We start from the raw sequence: 22,165 nt of genomic DNA, 5'->3' as shown, positions 1-22,165 counted from the left end.
ACTTGTCAAGTAAAAGTGTTCCTCATTCTACGAAAGGGGCGAGGGTTGGTCTCCATAAATAACCCAAAACTGCCACCAAATTTAAAAACTAAAAAGGTGTGATGAAAATCAAATAATTTCCATGTTTTCAATAGTAATTTTCAATTTTTAATTGACAAAATAAAAATGAAAAGATTGCAGTAAAATGCTTTAAAAGGAGTTGCTGAAGGTCTGCAGCAAAAATCTTGATAAAATTATGGTTTTTGAATTGCGCGATTTGCGCATGAAAGATTTCAGTGTTCAAATATTTTTACTCGTCGTCGTCAGCGGCCTTGCTTTTCTTCTTCTTTTTCTTCTTCCTAGGACTGCTTTCCCCGTTCGTTTCCACCTCGTCGCCGTTGTTTTCCGCAACTAGGCTCTTCTTTTTCTTCTTGGCCGGTTCTTCTTCTTCTTCGGCAGGCTGGGCGTCGCCGTTGACGCCGTTCACCTTGGATTTCTTCTTCTTTTTCTTCTTGCGCTTTTTGTCGGCCTGGACGGCCGCCTCGGCCAGCGCGTCCTCCATGACGGAGATGTTGGTGGGCGGCTTGTCGCCGCCCTTGAGGAAGGTCAGCCTGTCCTCCACCTGCTGCTTCAGCTTCTCGCCAAACACGTTGGTCGGGATGTCAGCGAAGCAGTCGAGACGCGCCGCGATCGAGCACTTGTTCGCGATGTACCGCGAGATGCGACCTTTGTCCTTCGGGCCGGCCCGCCCGATGAAGCTCGAGTGGAACAGAAGACCGTACTTAGGAGTGTTACTTCTCGTCCTCAAAGCCCTGGAAATTTAAATCAATTAGATTATTAGTCATTTTTAAAATGAAATGAATTGAAAAACAATTAGGAAAACTCATCTGTCTTAAAAGAAATTTCTATTTTTTTTTTGTGATTTTCATCTAATTGCTTTAAACTTTAATTAAATCAATAATACTAATTAATCTCTTTTAGAATTACACAAAGATTACTCGTAAAATTTATATTAATGAACAGTTTCTAAAGACATTTGATTCAAAGACTAAATATAAATTTATTTCCAAAACTGATTTTTTTACGGCTTTTGAAAGTCCAATAAATGAATTAATATTGAAGTCAATTTCAATTATCTTTTAAAATTGCTTTTTTTTCTTGATATTGAAATTTACCTAAACAAGGCCTTTTCTGCACCGAGAATTTGAAGCGTCGAAGCTGGATATTTAGCCAGGTTGGTGAGGGAACCTGCGTGAGAAATGAGTCGGGCGCCAACCTGATCCCCGATCAAGGTAGCCAGGTTCGGAGCCACCGACTCCATTTTACTGTTCAGGTAGTGGGAGAGGCTTTTGCGGTAATCGGCCAACGCGACCACCCTCTTGGCGAACATCTCGATGTTGATCAGATCAACAGGGGAGATGTCCATGCCCATGGAGGACCTTGCAGCACCCAGGATGGCCTGAGCCTTCGATTCGTCCTGAACCAACTCCTCCAGACCTGAGGAATTAGAAATTAGAAGTTTCTTGTTAAATTCATTTGTGGATAGAATACCTGGAAGGTTCTCTTCGGACAGTTCCTTCCTGTTCTTGATGTATTGGGCGACCCTGGCGTACATGTAGTTGTCGGGGACGATTTTGACGAGCTCGGGGAAGTGGTACGAGTACCACTCCCTGATGCGCATGGCAAACGTGTTGACGTCCTTGTCCATCTGGTCCAGCAGGGCGATGCTCTGGATGATCATGTTGTCCACCCTGTTGACGTTGAACTTGACTTTGGCCCTCGAGTAGCTGTGGCCGAGACCGAGTTGGGCCTTGCCTGAGGTCTCGAGGGTGAAGCCCTTGACCAGCTGGTGGAAGTGGGCGCGGATGCCCCGCACGATTTCAGGAACGACGCCCGTGTGCAGACACTTGGTGCCCAGAGCCTCCGTGATGGCCGCGGCCAGCTTCGGCTCAATCACCCCCAGAGTGATTTTGCCCTGAAATGAAATTAGTAATTTTATTTTTTAATTCATATCAAATTCACCTTTTTCGTGCTCTTCGGAAGGTACGTCTCGAGGAACAGGTTGAGGTCTTCGGGCAAAACGCCTTCCGAGATGCTGTTGATGCTCTCGAGGGCGACGAGCGCCGTCTTGAAGGGCGCGAAGCCGACCAGTTTGACCACCGAGTTGAACTTGCTCAGGTCGGTGACGGAGGCCTCGACCTGCGGCAGCAGAGCGCCGATGTCCTCGAATTCCTTGACCCTGAAGAGGGCATAGCCGGCAGCGTGCTCGAACAGCACGTACAAATCCATCTGCGGAATAAAACAAAGCACTAAAGGTCAGGGACCTGAATTCGCGACCTGACGCGGGAAAAGGGTTTCCGCCGCCCGTACTCACGTCCGACTTGGTCTGTTTCGCTCCTTCTTATTCACAATTCGGCATCAAATCGCACGCAAAAACACTGCAGCCGCGTTGCGTTCACGTGTTGTGGCGCGCCATCTTGGATTTCCCCTTCATCCCCTCTGCAGTTCCCCCACCCTTGAACGCGGAGCACGAAACGCGAACCACTTGACCGGAGCGGGGAACAGGAAAATGAATCATCATGGCCAATATTGAAGAAGGATTCGCAGGAGATGGCAAGGTGAAAATCGCGATTTGGGCGGCGCGGGCAATTTTTCGGCGGCCGAACGCGCTTCCGTCACGTTTCGGCCGCGGCGGAGGGGCGGGGGAAGCGGCCCAATGGGGGCCCAGGCGTGCGTGGGCGCGCACAAATCGATTCAAATCGGCCATACGCTTGCTCACCTTTGACATGATTTGCGAGCTGACAGGCCCTTGTTGACATCTCGGCCCACCTTCAGGGGCTTCAGGTCGCGATGAAACCCTTTGAAAAGGTCGAGGAAAGCCCAAATCGGAGCTCTCCGCAACCTGATGTTAAATTTGGGGCGCCTCAAGTTTCACTTTTCTACGTTTGTTTTTTTTCTTTCTCAAATTTGGTTTGATTTTTCAGGGTCGCCGAGTGAAGATGGCTTGAGTGATGGATTCGCCCCCTTTGTCAGGAGGTCTGTCGTGGTCTCAGGGCTTCCCATCCAGCGACGACAGCGGCCTCCTTTTGATGAGCGGATTCAGCGGTTCTTCGCTGTCCAGCGAGGAGAGCAGTGCGCCCATGGAGGTGCGTTCCAAATTTTTAAAGAGGATTAAAACACCTTATAATCCGCATAATCCTCCAGCAAATCTATTAGTTTGGATCATAGGGATCATTTTTATAACAAGAAAATGGGGGGTCACCGCGAATATTTTCGAGAAAAATGCATTTGAAGTTAACATGTAAAATTTTCATTGAAATCGTTTTATTGCATTTTAAGCCAAGAAAAATCCCTTTGGCAAGGGTTTGTGACCCACCAGCATGTTCCTTGACAACCCTGCTACGAATGTGTTACCAGAAAATTGGGGGTCACCGCGTAAATTTTTGAAAAAAGTTAAATTGAAGATTGAAAAACGTCGTTTTTTGCATGTTGGACGTGTTCGAGTCAATTATGCAAATTTGTGAACACTTTGATTTAATTGATTTCTAAAATCAAATATGATGATAGTTAATATATTGGTTTCTACAGCACTCACTTAATGAAAAAAATTCATATTTTTAAAAATCCAATATGGATTTACTAAAACTACTGCCAAATTAATTTCGGTAAAGATTTTTTAATTTTCACGGTGGGAGATAATGAACCAAGGTATCTTCTCTAAATGGTGATCAAGTTTCTAGGCCAAAGGTCATTGACCCTGGCGAAAGGTCAAAATATAAAGTTTTGTGCCCCTTTATAATAGGCAACCTAACAAAAAAATCTGAAGCCAAAAGACGCGGCATTAATTTTGCATCAATATGCAAATTTTCAGAATTTTTGAACGAGCGGTTTTGAAAATATAAATTATTTTTAAATAGCGTTCGAAAGACTGAAAATGGTCTCTTTGGATGAGTTAAAAATGAGAAGATTAGGCTTTTTCCATCATATTTGAAAAAAAAAATTGAGTAGGATTTATTGTATTTCATTTATATTGAAATTCTACTTTAAATTTAAACATCAACAACTAAATTTATTAATTTATTTCAGGTGCAGGAGAGTGAAGAGGAGGCGGTGCGGCCGGAGAACGGGATGAGCTGCGAGGACTTTGACACCCTGAAGAAGGTGCCTGTGGTGGCCGAGTGGCAGCAGCCGGTGGCGCCGCCGCCTGAGTTCCAGGACGCGCCTCGCAAGCGGCTGGTGGAGAAGTTCGCCAAGGGCCTGGTGGCCGACGTGATCACGGACGCCCTGGCCGCCTCGAGCCAGATCACGTGGGCCATCGAGTGCTCGCACGAGTGCCACCCGAGCGCGTCCCTGCTGCGGCGGGGGCGGCGCAAGGACAGCGCGCCGCGCCTCTGCTGGACGCCCGAGATCCCGTTCAGCCCGTGCCACCACCGGCCCGGCTCGGTCGGCTCGCTGGCCTCGTCGCGCCTCTCCATCTCGCACAACTCGCTCAGCATCCCGCGCACCAAGGCCGCCGACGACTCCAGCTTCATCACCTTGGCCATGTCGCACGACCTCCTGCTCGGCGACATGAGCGAAATCTACAACGTGCCCATCGACAGCGACATCTACACCCTGCCCGTCGACACCGTCCACCAGGACAGCGCCGACCACCGCAAGCACAAACGAAAGGTATAAAAATTGTAAAATATGTATAATCTTTTTTGCTGGGTTAAAAGGTATTTTTTCCTAATTTAAAATACTATATTTTTCTCATTTCATTACTTCTCAAATCATTTTTTCAAACTTTCTGTATTTCTTTAAATTTGACTAATTCAAACTATTTATTTAGCAGTGATAAAGATTTATTCTGGATATTAAAATTTATGCAAATTATCGTAGAATTAGTGATTACTTTTGGAAGATTTGACATTGCTACATGGTTTCTTCTAATTGAATGTCTCAAAATAAAAATTTTAAATTTTAGGAAGTGTGAAATTTTTTTTTTGTAGAATATAATATGAAAATTACTGATAGCATACTTCGCAAAAAAAAAACCTTTTTTAACTTTAATTTTTGTCTAAGTTTTTAAATTTTTGAACCAGTAGATAAATTTCAGGGGCAAATCTCTTAATTCCATCCGACAGTCCCATCGACTATATTGATTTTATTTTCCTTCTTAATTCGGGTGCTTTGAACGTGATTTCGTAAATTTTTTTATCAATTAAGGCCAGATTTTGAGGATAAAATTATTTTAGACAATGCCCATCGGAAACAATGTTAATTTCAAAAATTCAGTACTAACAATGAGATTTTTTGGGAAATGTAAAAATTTCCATGAAAATTAATTGGGCCGTTTTTTGCAAATATCTCTTCTTAATTTTAACTAATATTTTTTAAATCCAAGATGGCTTCCGCCTAAAATTCTTGTTTTGCCAATAACTCGCACCCTGATGGACGAAAAGTTAAATATGTCAATTTCTTGAAGGTGACGAAAAATCAATTCAATCTATGCCAAAACATCCCAAAATTATCTCTTGTTCCGCACAAATTGTCAACCCCTTTAAGGTTCACACTTATTCGGTAAAGTTGATTTAATTTGAGTTCAGTAAAATATTTTGGTCAAATATTTCTTTGCTACTTTTGAAATGTGGAAAGTTCAAGTGAAATAAATTGATCCTTAAATTATTAGAAATGTTCAAATAAATACTTTATTGCTTTGATGTTTTTGCCCGATTTATTTGAATTCTAATGTGGTTGTTGCAGGTGCATCGGAAGAAGCGACGGCACACCTCGAGCAGTTCCGAGACGGGTCACTCGGCGGCGACGAGCAGGCGGAGTCGTCGGAGCGGGCGAAACTCGGCGACAAGGGCGAGCGCCGAGACCCTGGAGGGCAGCAAGCGGCACTCGATGCCGGCGACGTCGCGGCGGCCGGGGCCGTCGCACTCGAGCAACGAGTGCTCGGGCCGGTCCAAGGAACCGGTGCACATGACCCTGCAGGAGGTGCGCGAGTACCTGCAGAACCTGTACTCGAGTTCCAGCGACTCGATGGAGCGGCGCAGCGAGAAGCCGCGCGCCAGGCCCAGTTCCGAGCCCAAGATGCCGGCGGCGGCGCCGCCGCCGGTGGTGCAGCGGACGACGCCCACCCTGCGCAAGGCCACCTTCATCAACAGCATCAAGATGAAGAAGTCGAAGAGCATCGAAGGGCGCGACGACAAACCCTCGCGCAAGTGCAGCAGCTTCTCCAACAGCATCAAGCAGACCCTGTGCAGCATCTTCAGGTTCAAGAAGGTGCAGGGCGGCGACCCTGACAAGCCCAAGCCGCAGGACAAGGTGATCCAGGAGCCGCCGGCGCCCAGCGGGATCGTCCTCGAGAGCGTCAACTACGGCGTCGGCGGAGGGGAGAACGCGAGGGCGCCCTTTTCGCACAGGGCCCTGCCGCCCCTGCCCCCCTCCACGCACAACAACAACAACGATTTCCCCACCCTCGAGGTGGACGAGGAGGAGATCCAGCTGCTGCGAATCAAGGAGGACGACGCGCAGCCCCCGGAGCTGGCCGAGGAGAGCAACGTCGCCTTCGCCTCCAGCATTCAGAAAGTCAAAGACGTGAGTTTTGTTTGCAAGTCCAGTCGAAATAGATCAAATCAATTTCAAAGCTGAATTCCCCAAATGCGTCTGTCTCAATTTCTCAATTTGAAATTTTTGGAAATTTTAATTTCCGAATTAACTTTGGTTAATTGACTTAGACATGTTTTCTTGATGGTTCTGGAAAGACAAAATTGTGGTCTACAAGAGACAGAAATTAGGAAATATTTCAGACTGTTGGTTTAAAACTAACAAATAATTGAAAAAACCAAATTACTTCCTAAGTTTTACTAAATTGGATTTGTTGCCCAGGGTAATTGTTTTACAAGAAAATGTTTGAAACAAAAGTTGTAGGAAATTTAATCCTTCACATTTGATGTATTTACTACTTTCTTCTGAATCCAATAGGAAAAGCACTAGATAAGCAGGAACGTGCGAAAATGTGGTTTGCTTCAAATTTTTGCTCAATGCGAACGTTATGGGTCAAAATTAAATTCAGGCCAGTCAACTTCTGTCCCTCAAATTTGAAAGACAGATGAGATTTTTAAAAATTGGCATCATACGTATGGGCCACACCTTGGGCGATAGGCGATTTTTCGTCCGTATGATTGAGCAAAAATTTGACGTAAACCACATATTCCAACATTCCTGCTATTCTAGTGAGTTTCCTATTGGATTAAGGAGAAAAAATTAATTGCATAAAATGTGCAGGATTAAATTTCCTACAACTTTTGTAAGTAACATTTTCTTGTAAAACAATAACCCTGGGCCACACATCCATTTAAGTAAAACTTTAAAACAAAATTTTTCTTATTGCTCCGAATCATTTATATATTTTGTACCGAAACGGGGTCTGAACTATTTCTTTCTATTTCTATCTCCAAGTTCATATTTTTGTCTTACTAGAACCATCAAGAAAACACGTCCAAGTCAATTAAGAACCAAAGTTTTTTTGCCGTTTTAAGTTAATTAAAATTAAAATAATCACATTAAGATTGTGACAGAAGCGATACGGAAATGATTTTTCAGCTTCTTATTACTTGTAAAAAAAATCAGCTTGTTCTGTGTCAAAACTTAATTTTATACGGAATTTCTAAACCTTATTCATTGTAGAATCTGATTCATCATCCGCGTAAACACGAGATGAATGTAATAATTGATCTTATTCGCATAATTATTTTATTTGAATCACTCGACTGAAATCAACAATGTTGTTGCAGTACGGCTGGTATTGGGGTCCCATCTCGGGAGAGGCGGCTGAGAAAGTCTTGTCAACTGAGCCCGACGGTTCGTTCATCGTCCGTGATAGCAGCGACCAGCACTACATATTTTCCTTGTCATTCCGGCTGAATGGGAACGTTCGACACGTTCGGATCGAGCACGATCAAGGCAAGTACCGAGGCCTCCGGAATCAGATCTTATAACACTGAAAATTGTCAACAGGAAACTTCAGTTTTGGGAGCTGCACAAAGTTCAAGAGTCACACCATAGTGGACTTCATCGAGAACGCCGTCGAACATTCCCGCAGTGGCCGTTACCTGTTTTTCCTGCACCGACGCCCTGTTCTCGGCCCCATGAGGGTCCAACTGCTGCACCCCGTGTCTCGCTTCAAGCAGGTTTCCAGTCTCAAGCACATGTGCCGGTCAGAAATGACATCATTTTACTTTTTTTAAATCTTTAAGCATCGATTGTATTATTAATTTAACAAAATAATACACCGTTTTAAAGCCTGGGTTGAATGACCTTTTTAAAGTTAGTCCTGCTTTCACTCAATTTTGACATTAAAATGTAACTTATTTGTAAATTTATTTTTTGAAATCCAGATTTTTAGAAAAGTAACTATTCAATTTGGATTAAGTCCTGGACTTTTTTTTAATTTGTAGTCTCAATTTAAAAAATTTCACTGACCAAATTTGAATTTGCAGGTTTGTCATACTAAAAATGGTGAGGAAGGATATGATCCCGGAATTGCCGCTGCCTCGCCGAGTGATCGAATACCTGAGCACGCCGCACTACTACGTGGAGCAGCAGCTGGAGGAGGAGAACTCGGGCAGCAGCGGCTCCGACTTGTTATCGTTTGTGCCGCACCGGCCTCTTTCCTGAGTGCGCCGCTCGCCCGGGATCTAAAAAAAAAAAACGAGTTTCGCAGCTTTCGTAAAAGTCTTGTGTTGCTTCGAGCCGCTTGTGTGCACACTTTGCAAGTATAAAAACAATCATTTCTTCTAAAGAAAGCGGCGGCAATTTGCACAGTGACTGAGATGTGAATGCTTGACTCGGACCGTCGTTAATAGTAAAAAATTCCTCTGCAACGAACTCGCTGGCCTGTTCGGAAGAATCATTCCTTTTGGTTGTGGCGTCGAATCCCTTTGTTAGTGAAATCTAGTCATGATTTAAAAGCTTCCATGTTTTGGCGCATCTCACAGGAATAATTTTAGCCAACAATGGTGATTTACGTTAATTTGCTAAATCCGAGAGTGAGATTGATTTGTAATTTAGTGTGCGTGCCGGCAAAGCTAAACTAAAGGAAGAAAACTACATTAGCACTCTCTACGGTAATTTCTAGTTGGTCAGTTACTAATATGGGCTTTGAAATATGCAGTTACGTAGCAAAAGAAAGAAAGAAAGCATGTCTAGCTCGTAAGTAATCATACAATTATTATTGCCAATAATCATGTTTTGACCAAGGAAATATGTTTGTGATAAATACATACCGTGCATAACCATCATTTCCCGATGAAAATGTAAAAAAAAAAACGTGTTTTTCAATGTCAGATAGAGAAGCTTTTTCATTTTTTTTTTAAATTACAAACAAAAACAATCTCTTGTCAATTTAGCGAGTAAAAAGCAACCGGACAAGAATACAAGCATATCACAGAGGAAATTTGCTTTGCCCAGAATTTGTTTGAACTAAAATTAGTGACTTTGGAGCCAAGCTCTGGTAGACACACCGGTTGTTCGTTTTTTGAAGAAAGAATTCCACAAATGATGGTGAGTGCGGTATTAAAACTAAGAGCTTACATGTGTATTTTAAATGTATCCAATTTACGTACGAACGAAGAATCATCTGCTCTCGATTGTTATAAAAATCTCTTCCCATCCATGCAAATCAAGATGAGAAACACGCGCCTTAATCCGGTGAGGCGCCCTTTCGGAAATGTTGTTGTCGTGGATTTAAACAAAGAATGTTGTCACAATATATTTCACCAAGCCTCGAGTGAAGACTGCTCCTTGCACCGTTCAAGCGCGGAGACGAAACACATACAAAATGCTGAAAATTTTTGCACTTTTTAGGTGTGATACTGTGGGGGGAGGGGGACGAGGAGAGTTTAGACACGGCTCCAAATTTGACTGAATTTTCAAAGAAAAAAAAGCTGATATTCATATACCTTTGGACTGTATATTTGCTTTGCCACACCTGACAAGAGTACACTTGTTCTTTGCTCTGTGGAGAAATAATTCAAAATGCTGGAGCACTTGTAGAGAGAGGCTTGTGTATTACAAACTGCGAATTAAGCACCCTGTTGTGTAATCGGGCAGAACGACACCGGCGACAACTAATTCACGACTCAGTTGCTTTCGACTGTTTGACAAAAAAGAAAATAATGTAGTGCGTGTAACTTTTAGCCACCGAGTTTGGGACGAATTCTGAATTGAATTTTGTTCGAAAATCTGCAATTGAGAAGATAATTATAACTTTTGTTGTTGACTAAATAGTTTAGAAGAAAAACTGCAAAATCAGATTGTGAATAACTGTTTTGTTGTTTTTGCCAAGCAATAAGTTTGCCGAACTCTGTAAATAGCGATTTTCCTCGATTCGCACTTCCACTTTCTCTGCACTCGATATAAATGTCGCAATATTCAAAAAATTGCCACCGACAATTTTGTTCCTACAAATTAATTACATATTATAATTTCTGTTTTCGGTTCAATACTTTATCGTTGAGAATTGGTACTAAAAGAAAATGTTAATGTTTTTACATCTCTTATTGTTAAGAGTAGGTCTAACATGGTAAATCGTAAGGAACAGTGCAAAAACAATTTTGGTTTGATTGTACAATTTGCAATCCAATAAAAACAAACTGTTGTTCACATACATTTCTGATTTAATTTTGATAAAAGTTTCAAAATTAGGATTCAAATCATTGCACATTAAAATGAAAAAGTTAAATTAGTTATGAAATTCAATCACACTCTTTTGTGAACCATATTTTATTCTTTCAAATTAATATAAAGATTTCAACATCAATACAAAACAAATTGACGTTTTTCAAACATATAATCAGCAAATGCAATTTAATATAATTTGACTTTTCTTTTGAACAGCGGAATGTATCTGCTTCTTATTAATTCTCAGCCGATGAAATTGATGACGGTCAAGTGCAGAATGATGTGGGCGAAAATGAAGTCGGCGAATCCTCGTTCCGGACTGATGCCCAGGAACTGGCTCTTGTTCTCCGGGTTCACTTGCAACCGCAGGCAGACTGAAATGGATGCAAATTTTAGAAAATTGAATCGTTAAATTAATAATTAAGGCACCTCCGAGGACGAAGCACGAGACGCTGGAGATGAAGCCGCTGAGGAACGAGTTGAAGGGAAACGTGCCGACGAGGCAGCAATACACGAACTGCACCACTCCGGTCAGGAAGATGTACAGCAGGTACGCGTCCACGATCTTGAGCCGCTTCGGCGTCGTCTTCATGTACTCGCCGTAAAACCGGGACACGACTTGATTCAAATTCGCCTTGTTCATTTTGAAAAACAATTCAATCCTCAGCCGGGGTCGAGAGAAGAAACGTACACAAAAATATTCCTGTCCTGCCAACACCTCCTTACTTTATTCACGATCAAATGCAGGATGCTTGGCAGGATGATTCGATCCGCCATGTTTTTTGGCGCCAATATTCAAATCCTCGCATATCTTGCAATGAACTTTTCAAATATGGCGGCTGCTTTTGGAGAGATTCGCATCCTCTGTGAGTTTTAGAACCAGAGGATTTTCACGCGCATGCGCGTTGCGAAGAATTTTGCCCTGGACAGCTGTCAGCGAAAACAAATGTCCAAGGCGACGTGGAAGTAGCGCGATTTTTTAGGCTTCTCGGTGCGAATCGGCTGCGGAAATGTCGAAAACGCGCCAAGACAAGCGGGGCCTGTTCGCCCGAGTGAACTTCCCGCTCTACTGCGTCGAAATGCTGGACAGTCGGCACGTCCTGGTGGCCGGCGGCGGCGGGGCGGCCAACACTGGCGTCAAAAACGGATTCGTACGAATTATTTTGATATTTTTTGTCTTGCGTTTTGATTGAATCATGAATTTTCGCAGGAGATTTTCGAGATTTCGCACGACGGCGACAAGTTCGTGGGCGAGGAGGCGATGCGGCACGAGACGGGCGGAAGCGTCGTCATGAACTGCGCGTGTCACACGGACGGCAGGAAGTACTTCGTCGTGTCCGGACAAGAAAGCCACTGCCAGCTTTACAACGTCAACATTAGCGTGACCGACGAAGCCGAGGAAACCAGCAACAAAGGTGACGACAATATCAATTCCATACTCAGATTTGAACCGAAATTTTGAACTTTCAGGCCAAGTCAAAGAAGAGTCGAACAAAGAGGGTGTCCGGAAGAGGAGGGGAAGTTCAAAAGGGCAGCAAAACGGCAAACCGCAGAGGATAGACTCGAACAGCAACGCCTTCAAACGGCTCCAGTTCAAGATCGGCCCCGGCGACAGCATCCAAACAGACTTCAAGTAAAAATGAAACTTATTAGTAAAAGTGACGCAGCGTTAATTATTTAATTGCAGCAACGACGAGCCTCTGCAGAGGGTGGTTAGGATAAGCAAAAGCGGGCAGCTGATGGCGACCGGCGGCTTGGACGGACACGTCAGGATTTGGAAATTCCCCGCCATGAAGTTGATCCATGACATCGCAGCTCATTCAAAAGAAATCGACGACCTAGACTTTAGCCCAGATGAAAAGTTGGTCTGTTTATCAAAAATTATTGGTTAAGAAAAGGTGAATAAAGTTTTTGTTCAGATCGTAAGCATAGCCAAGGACGGGGCAGGACACATTTGGGACTGTACGAAGGCGGCCAAAGTGCAGTCCTTGAATTGGGAAACGCCAGAAAAGCTCAAGTTCATGTTTAAAAGATGCCGGTAAGAATCAATTTTTGTTAATCAAAATTTCCAAATTTTTGAATAGCTAAAAATAAATTGAGACTAAAACTGTTCCATACTAATAGCAAAATTGATTCAATCTCCAAGATTTAATTTTTTTTTCTTGCTATATTTTCAATTCTTTATTGATTTTTTTAAAATTATTTTATTCAATTTGTTCCCTCAATAGGCTCAATATTTGATTGATTTTTTTATTAATAATTTTTTTAATTTCTATATATTTCAATTTTTTTATTTTATTGTTTCAATTTTTATTTATGTAAATCTTTAATAATTTGTTTATATTTGTTATTATTTTATTAAATATTTATTTATTTAAATTTCTCCTTAAAGAATTCTCTAATCAATAATTTGATTTTGAATGTGTCTGTAGATTCGGCATCGTGGAGGGCAACAAATCGCGATCTCGGCTGTTCGTGTTGGCCAACCCTGCCCGGAGGTCCAAGCAGAACTCGTACGTGCAGTTCTGGAACCCGCAGGAGGGCTCGCTGGTGACCGCGTGGCCGTCCGCGGAGAGCCTGTCGGCGCTGGCCGTGTCGGACGACGGCCGCTTCGTGGCCGCCGGCACCATGTTCACGGGCAGCGTGCACGTGCTGATCGCGTTCAGCCTGCAGAGGGTGCTGCACGTGCCCGCGGCCCACGCCATGTTCGTCACGGGCCTGGCCTTCCTGCCGACGACGGCCGACGGGCCCTTCGAGACGGCCGTCGTCAGCATCTCGGTCGACAACCAGGTGTGCGTGCACAGCGTCCGCGAGCGCCGCACCATGCCCTCGTGGCTCGCCGTCCTCCTCATCGTCCTTGTCCTCTTCTTGACTTTCGTCCTGTGCAGTGCCCTTGGACTTTGAATCTTTCGCAGTCTCAAAATTTTATTTTTTTCCAAATAGTTATTGTTGAGTTTTTTTATATATCGGGTAGGTAAAAAAATAAAAAATGATATAATTTTTTTGCTAATCTAAAGGTCCACGCTGGCAAATTTTTCACTTTTTACTTACAAAGTGTAAAAATCTAGGTTGAAATCGCTATTTGAAGAACAAAATGAGTAATTTTTTTATTTCTGAATATGAAAGATGACCAATTTTGGTGATCAACATTAAAATGAAATGTAAAAAATTTCCACCCGGAGGCTCCGAAACAGGAATTAAATTTCTTCCAGCCAAACTGATTAAAACTTTAAATGAAATTAGTCCCAATTGAGGAAAAATTGCAAGAAAATACAAACAGCCAATGCTCTGATGTAAAAATTTCTGGAGAGTTTGCCTGGTGTGGGTCTTTAACCTCAAGTTTGCTTCTGCTAGTCCCAAGAATAAAACTACTTCGACATTCCCCAAAATTGCAAAGCCCTGCCTGCCTTGATTAAATTATATTATGTTAAATAAACACAACGTTAAATTTAATTTGTCAATCTACAATTCTTCTTTCTCAACCTTTGGCTTCTTCTTGGTGAGCCGTTCCCAGAACTCCATCCTCTCTTTGAAGGGGTAGCCCTCGCGCATCGTCAACTCCTCGTCGATCTCCAAATATTTGAAATTCTCCGACTCCACCGGTTCCCACTCGACCGGGAAAAGCTCGTTGTTTTCCACATTAGGGTTCCTGAAAAGAAATTTCTTGATTAAAAAGAAAAATACCAAATTAAAAGTAAAGAATGCTGAAATCACCGAAACTTTCAAATATATTTTCCCACCTTAATTTATTTATATTATTAAATAAATAAATAATCAATGAAATCTCCCGAATTCGAGAAAGAATCTATAATTAATTAAAAAATATGAAAATAAAATTCAATTAACCCGGTCCGAGCGAAATTGGCCAGGAATCCGGTCATGCGCCTCAAAGTGTTTCTTTCGCGTTCGTCCGGTTGTCCGTCGGGGAAGGGCACGCGCCTCCGCAGAATGTACGCCAAATCGTCAACGTGCGCCACCCCTGCCGAATCCAATTAATTTCATACATGATTTTTAAAACTGAGCAACCTTTGAGGGGTTTCAGTCCCGAAGCTGTCGCCTCGCTAATGCGGCCCTCGAAAGTGAACTCGTAAAAGTACACCGAACTCTTGGCCGCTTTCGCCTGCTTCAAGGCGGTGCTGACTTGACCCCAGTTCCACATCGAGTCGCTCACAAACTAATGCAAATTTAGTTTCAAATTTCAATAAAAAAGTTTTTGAAAAAAATTACTTCCAAAAATCGATCCGTCTGCTTTTCGTTGATTCTTTTATCCTCGAAGTAGAATTTCTTGATTTTTGCCACTTTCTTTGGCTTCATCGTGAACAAGCAACCGGCCAGTCTGGACACGTCTTTGAAGCTCTTGTCCGCCTGTCCCAGCAGGTCTGGATTTTGCTTCAAAGCTGATTAAAAAATTCAGGAGTAAAGATGAATAATTAGAAATAATTTGCAAACCATTTCCCAACGCGGCCGCTTCATTTTTGACGAGTCCTGTGATGGTGGGCACGTCGTTGATGATGCGCCCTTCCGCTAGCAAGTGGTTCGGATTCTCAGGCAGGAAGGGTTCCTCGACCCACGACCCGTCCAAGTGGTTCGGCAACTCTTGGACCACGGAGAACGCCAGTGGAATTTTTTGGCCCCAAGACTGAATTTTAAATTAAATTTTAAAAACAAAAATGTACATTTTGAGCTTCAGTTTATTTCCATATTCTGGTAACTTTTTTATTTCAAATAAAAAATTAAGATTCTTACTGGAAAATTATTGACGGCCTTGGCCAGGTCGCTGGCCGGCACCTTTCGAAGGCACTCGAGTTGGTCTTCGATCTTGAAATGCTCGTCGCACTTGACGATAGAGTTGAGCACTTGCAGGATGAGCGCCGGCTTTGCCTGCAACAGACACTCGTTGGCCAAGCTCCCGCTTTGGTAAATGGCGTTGCTGAAGAGACCTGCAATCATGGTTCAATGACCTTTGATTGACCTACTTTTTAATTTAAATATATCACCTGAGGACTGAGGGGAGAACAAGTGCGCCTCGACGGAAGCACCACCGGCGCGGTAGCCCCAAAGCGTGACTCTAAATTAATTTTTTTTAATAATTTAATTCAATCGTTAAAAAAAATGTATAATTAACCTATCCCTGTCTCCGTTGAAAAACTCGATGTTGTCCTGAACCCAGGTCAGTGCCAAAGCCTGGTCCTTCAACCCGAAGTTTCCAGGAATTTTTTGGTCACCGGAACTCAAAAATCCTTCAAATTTTGTTCGCATTTGACAAGGTTTCAATTTTTTACTTAAATTTTGTTATACCAAATGGTCCAAGTCGGTAATTGATCGTGACCAAAATGACGTCCTCGTCCATCAAAAACTCTGGTCCGTTTTCGTCCATGCCGCCATTGCCGGCGTAAAATCCGCCACTGTGAACCCAAAATAAGACCGGCAACTTTTCCCTGTTCTCTTTGCTTGGCAACTTTTAATTACAAAATAAGTTTTTTTTTACATTTTAGAATAAATTTTCTGTCAAAACCTTTGGGGTGTAGACGTTGAGATAGAGGCAGTCCTCGCTTCCAACAAAGTTTTCGGCGCCATTCAGAGGCACTTGGGCGCACGGACTCGCCTCCCTTGTCGCGTCTAGAACGCCCGACCACGATTCGGCCGGTTCCGGCGCCTAAATTATGACTTTAATTCATTTTTCCCCAAAATTTATAAAAGTTTACTTTGAATCTGAGCTCGCCGACCGGAGGCTTTCCGTAGGGAATTCCCTGGAAGGCGAAAAAGTCTCTGCCGTCGAAGGATTGCAACGTTTTTCCTCCCACTTTGCCATTGTGGAAAAGCGTCACTTCAGGAAATTTGCTTGTCTTGCAACTGCGTACATTTTTCTTTAATTAAATGGATTTAAAAGAAAATTTAGAATGAATTACCTCACTGAAGATATAACAGCGAAGAAAAGAAAAATTAGCTGCCTCATTTTTGTGTTAAATTCAGAAAATAGGCTACTGGTAAAATTCTAAAACTGGACCAACATTTGCGTGTGTCCTTATCTTATCTCGCCGATTTTTTTTTACCAATTGCCGTCATTTGTGTCATTCAATTGGACGTTATCTTAAAATTTACAGCGACTTTTATTTAAAATACAAAAAAATCAGATCTTGCTAGATGTGGACTTGGCAACGTTTGATTCCTAAAATTGCAGGTTTAAATCAATAAATGAAGAAACGCAATCATTTTTTGATCCTTTATAATTGCCGGTGTGTGCTGCAAAAGGCACACAACTCTGAACTTTATTTGCAAGGCAGTTATCTTGTGTTCGTAAGGCAGAGCTACCCGTATAGTAAAACAAAAATCATCAGCAGGCAGAACGCTAAGTAGGTGGCACAACGAAATCATGAGTACAAAAACTATTGCTCCGTGTTCAATAAATAGCGATTAATTAATTAAGAGGGGATTAAAATAGATAAGAGTCACTGGGCGGGCGCGTCACTCGATTGTTGCGGCGCGGGGCACTCGTCGTTGTCCACGTGCATGTCAGTCTGCTCGGCGCCACCAGCGCTCTGCTCTTCAGTCTTGCCGCGCACTCGCGACTCGAGGAGGCTGATGGCGCGCTGGATGCTGCGGATCGCCTCCTTGCGCACCTTGCGGATCTCCTCCTTGCCGTCCGTCTCGATGTCGTCCAGCTTGATCAGGTTGCGCGTCAGCATCTCGTCCAGGAACAGATACTGCTTGTCGCTCTTCGACTCGCCCGAGAATTGCTCAATCTGCGGAGAAAATAAAGTGTTAAGGAAGGTTTTTTCTCAAGAAATCGGAAATATCTTGATTTCTGTTTGAGATAAGTTAAAAATTATGATTACCAAAGTTGTTGCAATAAACACGACCCACAACTTTGCTGTAGAGCCCAAGGTCGCAGGTCAAAGTTCAAACTTCTGCCATTATTAATATTTAAATTTACTGCTGGAGTATCTAGTATAAGTATATTTTAAGTTTCAGAATAGCCAAAAGTTGCGTATTTTGGTAGGAAAGAATATATTCAAAATTGGTGATAGTATTTATTTTAGTTTAGAAGTTTTTCAAGGTCAAAGGATGAAAAACGTGGTTTTTCGAGCTTCATTCGCGAAAAATTAATTTTCACCCACAATTATTTTAATTGTTATTTATGTAAAACAAAAAATCCGGTTACCAAAATGATTATGTTGACGTCCTCTTTCTAAAATCGTGTCACACTTAAAATTTTGAGTTTGAAAAGGTCACGGGTCACCGGGGTCAATGACCATGTGTGAACCAGTCACCATGTGTGATGCATGGCCTGAAAGAGCTTATCAAGTGGATAATTTTTTGTCATCACACATTTTATCCTAATTCTGGTAGAAAAGTTATTGAGGTTGCAAGACCAAAAAACAAAAACAAAAACACGTTCTTCACCCTTTGACCCTGAATAACTAGAAAACTATAAAAAAAATACTGCCACCAATTTTGAATATGTTCTTCTCACTACCATACGCAGATTTTGGCTATTCTGAAACTTAAAATATTTATTTACTAGTTACTTTATCAGCAAATTTTAAATTTAATGATGCCAAAAGTGACCTTAATCTTTGACCTGCAACCTTGGGTACTGAAGCAAAGTTGTAGTCCATCTGAATTCCAACAACTTTGGTCATTATACTTTTTGGCGTATCTCTAACAGAAACCGAGAAAATTTTGATTTTCAAAATCTCCTTTTACGAAAATGTCCAGCTTTTGGCCCCTGTAGGGTAATTTTTTTTTTCTAATTAAAACGTACTTGCTGCATGAGGTCGTCGACGTCCTTCTGCACGACGGCCACCTTGGAGAGGGGGTCGTTGGCCGGCGGGGCCTTCTCGGGGGTGCGCTTGGTGGGCGGCGACTGGGCGGCCATGGGGCGCTTCTGCGGGGGCGACGGGGGCGGCTGCTGGGCCCCCTGCTGGGCTCCCGGGCGGTGGGCCCAGAAGGGTTCGCCGAAGTGGCGCTGGTGCCTGGCGGGGAAGTCGGGGGGCCTGGCGAAGCGGTCGGCGAACGCGCTGTCCCCGAAGGCGCGGCTCGGAAACTGCGCAAAGTCGGTGAAGTCGTCAAAGTCCGCGCGGCGCTCCGGGAAGGGCTGCTGCGGGGGCGGCTGCGGAGGCGGCTGCTGGGGGCGGTCGTGCGGCGGCACGTCCTTGGGCACCAGCGGCTCGCTGCGCCCTTCCACGAAAATGGGGATGACGCGCTCTCCGCCCTTGGGTTTCGGGGGCACCGGGGGTTTGCCTGGGTTCGAAGAGGGGTTGCCCGCGGGGGCAGGGGGCTCTGCTGGGCCTCTGGGCGTCGAAGGCTGGATCTCGATTCGAGATACAAATCTGGAGGGGAAAAAATTCAAATTTAATAAAAAAAAAAATTTAAACATGATTGCGACCAAAACTTGCAAATGCTTCAAAGGATCTAAAATAATTAATATGACCTTGAATTTACATTTTTGCTAATCTTAATTGTAACTATTACTTCCTTCAAAACATTACCTTAAAAATTACATAATTCATAATTGTCAGATTTTTCCTCTAAGTCAGTTTTTTTGCAATAATATACAAATGTATTTGTTTTTAAACAATAATTTTGTCTATATGGAAAAAATTATTGTTTTTTTTTCTTATCATAGAATAACATAATTAAAAAAAAATGGAACTATGAAATGAACAGACCTCTTGGGCTGTTCCTCGGTGGTTCGGCTTTCCGGGGGCGCCGACCACGACCTTTGGTTTCTCTCCTTGTCTGCCAGTTGCTGGGCGGCGCCGCCGAGGTCAACAGTGTTTCTCAGTCCGTACTGCGGCAGTTTGCGAGCCGCTTCCGGCTGCTTCGGCGTTTCGTCGCTCGTCTGCAAATCACGATTTTTTTTAGTTAAAAAATTTGTTGCATTGTTTTTTTTTGTTTGAAAAAAGCGCACCTGGCTGTGCGAGTCGGAGGCGACGTCGTCCTCGGAGAAGACGCCGGAGCTGCCGCCCGAGGGCTGGCGGGTGCGTTGACCCTTGGCGGAGGCCATGTCGGAGGGGCGGAGGTGCTCGGCGAACTCGGGGTGTCTCGCGGCGATCTCGTCCAAGTGCTTCTGCAGGCGGCTGCTGCGCGCTCCGCGGTCAGAGTCAAACGGGAATCCCTGAAGTCACCAAATTTCAAATTAAATACAACAAAATTTAACATTATATGTATGAATGAAATGGCCGTAGCAACGCAAACAAACTTTTAACAGCCTCAATTCAAATAATAATTAATACAAATTTCATTAAAAGTAAAGTAACAATAAATTATTTTCTTTTAAAGACAAGCAGTAAAATCTTTTGATGCACCTTCAAAATAAGCAACCTGACAAAAAAGTCCAAGATATCCAAAAGATGCGCCATGTCATTTTGCACCGGAATTCCAAATTGTTGAACAAGCCTTTTCGAAAATATCGTTAAATTTTAAATACCTCTGAAAAATAATCTGGTCTGATTTGTTAAAAACTTAACAAATCCAACACAATTCATTCAAATTGAGTGGGTTTCATAGAAATTCAAACAAAATTGAAAAATTAGAAGAAGAAAATCATCTCATTTTTAATTGAAAGAAATTTTTTTGAAGGTTGCTCTTTGGTGCCGTCAACTCGTCTCATCACTCTTAAATCAGGTTTATTTATATAATCTGGTATTGATCTTTGGTCGCGTGACCGGCCGGCGTTTGTCTTTTCAGGCGACCTTTCAGCGAGAGGTGACCTCGCGGGCACGTGTCGCGCCCTTTGTCGCGCAAACTGATCAATAAGGCGCTTGCGTTTCGCGAAATGCAAACAATAAAAACATCTGTGGGAAGGTGAAATTTGATCACACGTGACGATCGCAAAGGGCGAATTCATTCCAGATCGTTCTCAAGGAATTATTGAGAAAAAAAGAAAAAAAACTTTGAAATTGGCAAAAAATCGAAATATAATTTTTAAGCTTAATTCAAGTCGGTTTTTAAACGATGGCAGCAGAGGAAATTTTTTTTGTTAATTTTTATAAATTTCAAAAAAAAATTTATTTATTTAATTAATCTTTCTGATCTTTTCTTATTTGAATAAATTCTCTAATTAAATAAATGTTATAATATTTAGTCATTGCAATAGTTCCAGATTATTTCCTTAAATTACTAATAATTAATTTTAGAGCAATTAATTGATTTTCCGCTCTCTCTGTGCAGCAAGAATTACAGCTGTGAATTAATCAACGTAATTGTAGGTGGGCCGCGAGCCAAAAGTTGCGGCGGCGGCCAACACAAAGCTCACATTTTGTGGCCGAATGTTGCAATTTCGCCGATCGTTCGTCTCGAGTGCATATTTCTAGAAGCGGGTGGCGAGAATAATAATAATAATGCAGCAGCAGCAAGTGACAGCAAAATTGCATCACTTAGTCGCGGGTCCACTCGCGGCTGGCAATCCGCCCTGCCGGACCAAAATATCTCGCGACGGCCACGCCAGGCCACGCTTACTCATCTCCAGCGAAAATCTCCGCAGATCCTCGCACTGATCCAGATAAAAATAAAAACGCTCGCGCTCGGGAAAAACCAAACGATTGCGCCGTCAAAATTCGTTTTCGAATTTAAATTCGTGGAAAATCTTTGTAAAAAAATTCCAATTTTTTCCAACAAAAAATCCTCGTAACTTTCAAACTGCATGGACAATTTTCATTTTTCAGGCACGGTTCGATTCCTTAATTAAACAGGTTCAAAAATTTGAACATATTTAAACACCTTATCGATATATTTCTCAAAATATTCAACGTTGAAGATGAAAGATGTCATTTTCAAAGGAAAATCTGGACGTTTTCTGGCTGGTTTTTAAATTCAATATTAAATATTTGAAACTTAAATTTCAAAAACAATTTAAGTAAATCATAAAATTTACCCTTCATCAATTATTTCAATTTCGCTCATTCCACCTTAAACAAGACTTGAATTTTTAAATTTGGCTAAAAATTAAGTATTTCGATGAAAATTTTAAAATTTTGCAGAATATTTAATGATGATTAAAGCAAGAATTTGGCAAGTGTGCTTAGTTTGTGGCACGCATAATGAGCGTGCCTGACGTTTTATGTGTGTCACGAGAAGGCTGAGCCGGTTTTCTTTCCGTATTTTTTTTCATTCGCTCTCGTTAATTATCCCTTTTGAAAAATTAAGTGGTTGGCGAAAACATACGCACTCTGGAAAAGGGCGAAGGGTTCACGGAAGAGTCGGTCCAAGATGAAGAAGGGGGCTCGAAAAACATCCTCTTGTCGCGGGCGAGTTCATCCCTCATGGACTGCAGGATCTCGTCGCTGCTGCGCGGGTCAAAGCGGTCTGCACTTGGTCTTCCCTTGTCCCGGAACAGATGCGACATTTCTCGCTGACGCACCCTCCTAAAACCACTCTTCCCACTCGGCCGAGCGCATTCCTGAATTTTCGGCACACGCCGAGAATCTTCTCGTTTCTGTGACTCGGAAGAAGGAAAGCAAGAAGGCTAAATTCGATTGGATGCGAATATTGCGAATTCCAGCGCCCCTCG

At 42.8% G+C, this 22,165-nt stretch overlaps 6 protein-coding genes across 7 annotated transcripts; 2 read left to right on the top strand and 4 right to left on the bottom strand.

Moving 5' to 3' along the window:
- Positions 1 to 124: 124 nt before the first annotated feature.
- Positions 125 to 2,502, bottom strand: LOC132197876 (nucleolar protein 56). 2 transcript variants are annotated; one of them, XM_059621465.1, is made up of 5 exons: positions 2,354 to 2,502; positions 2,002 to 2,268; positions 1,531 to 1,954; positions 1,155 to 1,476; positions 125 to 791 (listed from the first exon to the last, which is right to left on the bottom strand). In XM_059621465.1, exons 2-5 carry the CDS (start codon positions 2,266 to 2,268, stop codon positions 290 to 292), a joined length of 1,515 nt encoding a protein of 504 aa, XP_059477448.1. In that variant the 5' UTR covers positions 2,354 to 2,502; the 3' UTR covers positions 125 to 289. The 2 variants fall into 2 exon arrangements, with proteins under 2 accessions (XP_059477448.1, XP_059477449.1); XM_059621466.1 differs by having other exon boundaries at positions 2,350 to 2,468.
- Positions 2,443 to 9,305, top strand: LOC132197874 (uncharacterized). Its single transcript, XM_059621463.1, has 7 exons — positions 2,443 to 2,597; positions 2,964 to 3,125; positions 4,066 to 4,650; positions 5,725 to 6,564; positions 7,764 to 7,932; positions 7,987 to 8,185; positions 8,469 to 9,305. Exons 2-7 carry the CDS (start codon positions 2,991 to 2,993, stop codon positions 8,644 to 8,646), a joined length of 2,106 nt encoding a protein of 701 aa, XP_059477446.1. The 5' UTR covers positions 2,443 to 2,597; positions 2,964 to 2,990; the 3' UTR covers positions 8,647 to 9,305.
- A 1,406-nt stretch (positions 9,306 to 10,711) lies between these two features.
- Positions 10,712 to 11,392, bottom strand: LOC132197882 (dolichyl-diphosphooligosaccharide--protein glycosyltransferase subunit DAD1). The gene is made up of 2 exons (XM_059621471.1): positions 11,080 to 11,392; positions 10,712 to 11,024 (listed from the first exon to the last, which is right to left on the bottom strand). The coding sequence occupies exons 1-2, from the start codon at positions 11,291 to 11,293 to the stop codon at positions 10,894 to 10,896; spliced, it is 345 nt and encodes a 114-aa protein (XP_059477454.1). The 5' UTR covers positions 11,294 to 11,392; the 3' UTR covers positions 10,712 to 10,893.
- Positions 11,393 to 11,562: 170 nt separating this feature from the next.
- On the top strand, positions 11,563 to 14,111 carry LOC132197879 (prolactin regulatory element-binding protein). Its single transcript, XM_059621469.1, has 6 exons — positions 11,563 to 11,801; positions 11,861 to 12,065; positions 12,121 to 12,283; positions 12,338 to 12,515; positions 12,570 to 12,688; positions 13,083 to 14,111. Exons 1-6 carry the CDS (start codon positions 11,661 to 11,663, stop codon positions 13,552 to 13,554), a joined length of 1,278 nt encoding a protein of 425 aa, XP_059477452.1. The 5' UTR covers positions 11,563 to 11,660; the 3' UTR covers positions 13,555 to 14,111.
- Positions 14,030 to 16,718, bottom strand: LOC132197875 (juvenile hormone esterase-like). The gene is made up of 12 exons (XM_059621464.1): positions 16,560 to 16,718; positions 16,356 to 16,503; positions 16,166 to 16,306; positions 15,949 to 16,108; positions 15,776 to 15,890; positions 15,648 to 15,718; positions 15,397 to 15,590; positions 15,100 to 15,289; positions 14,878 to 15,047; positions 14,677 to 14,824; positions 14,497 to 14,629; positions 14,030 to 14,299 (listed from the first exon to the last, which is right to left on the bottom strand). The coding sequence occupies exons 1-12, from the start codon at positions 16,604 to 16,606 to the stop codon at positions 14,113 to 14,115; spliced, it is 1,704 nt and encodes a 567-aa protein (XP_059477447.1). The 5' UTR covers positions 16,607 to 16,718; the 3' UTR covers positions 14,030 to 14,112.
- Positions 16,719 to 16,859: 141 nt separating this feature from the next.
- Positions 16,860 to 22,123, bottom strand: LOC132197877 (BAG domain-containing protein Samui). The gene is made up of 5 exons (XM_059621467.1): positions 21,824 to 22,123; positions 19,565 to 19,771; positions 19,323 to 19,495; positions 18,416 to 18,983; positions 16,860 to 17,393 (listed from the first exon to the last, which is right to left on the bottom strand). Exons 1-5 carry the CDS (start codon positions 21,998 to 22,000, stop codon positions 17,100 to 17,102), a joined length of 1,419 nt encoding a protein of 472 aa, XP_059477450.1. The 5' UTR covers positions 22,001 to 22,123; the 3' UTR covers positions 16,860 to 17,099.
- Positions 22,124 to 22,165: the final 42 nt, after the last annotated feature.

Source organism: Neocloeon triangulifer, unplaced genomic scaffold, assembly GCF_031216515.1.
Source record: "Neocloeon triangulifer isolate White Clay Creek 2 clone unplaced genomic scaffold, ASM3121651v1 ptg000012l, whole genome shotgun sequence".
NCBI lineage: Eukaryota > Metazoa > Arthropoda > Insecta > Ephemeroptera > Baetidae > Neocloeon > Neocloeon triangulifer.
Note: the sequence above shows the minus strand (reverse complement) of the source record. Positions and strands in the feature narration are given on the sequence as shown.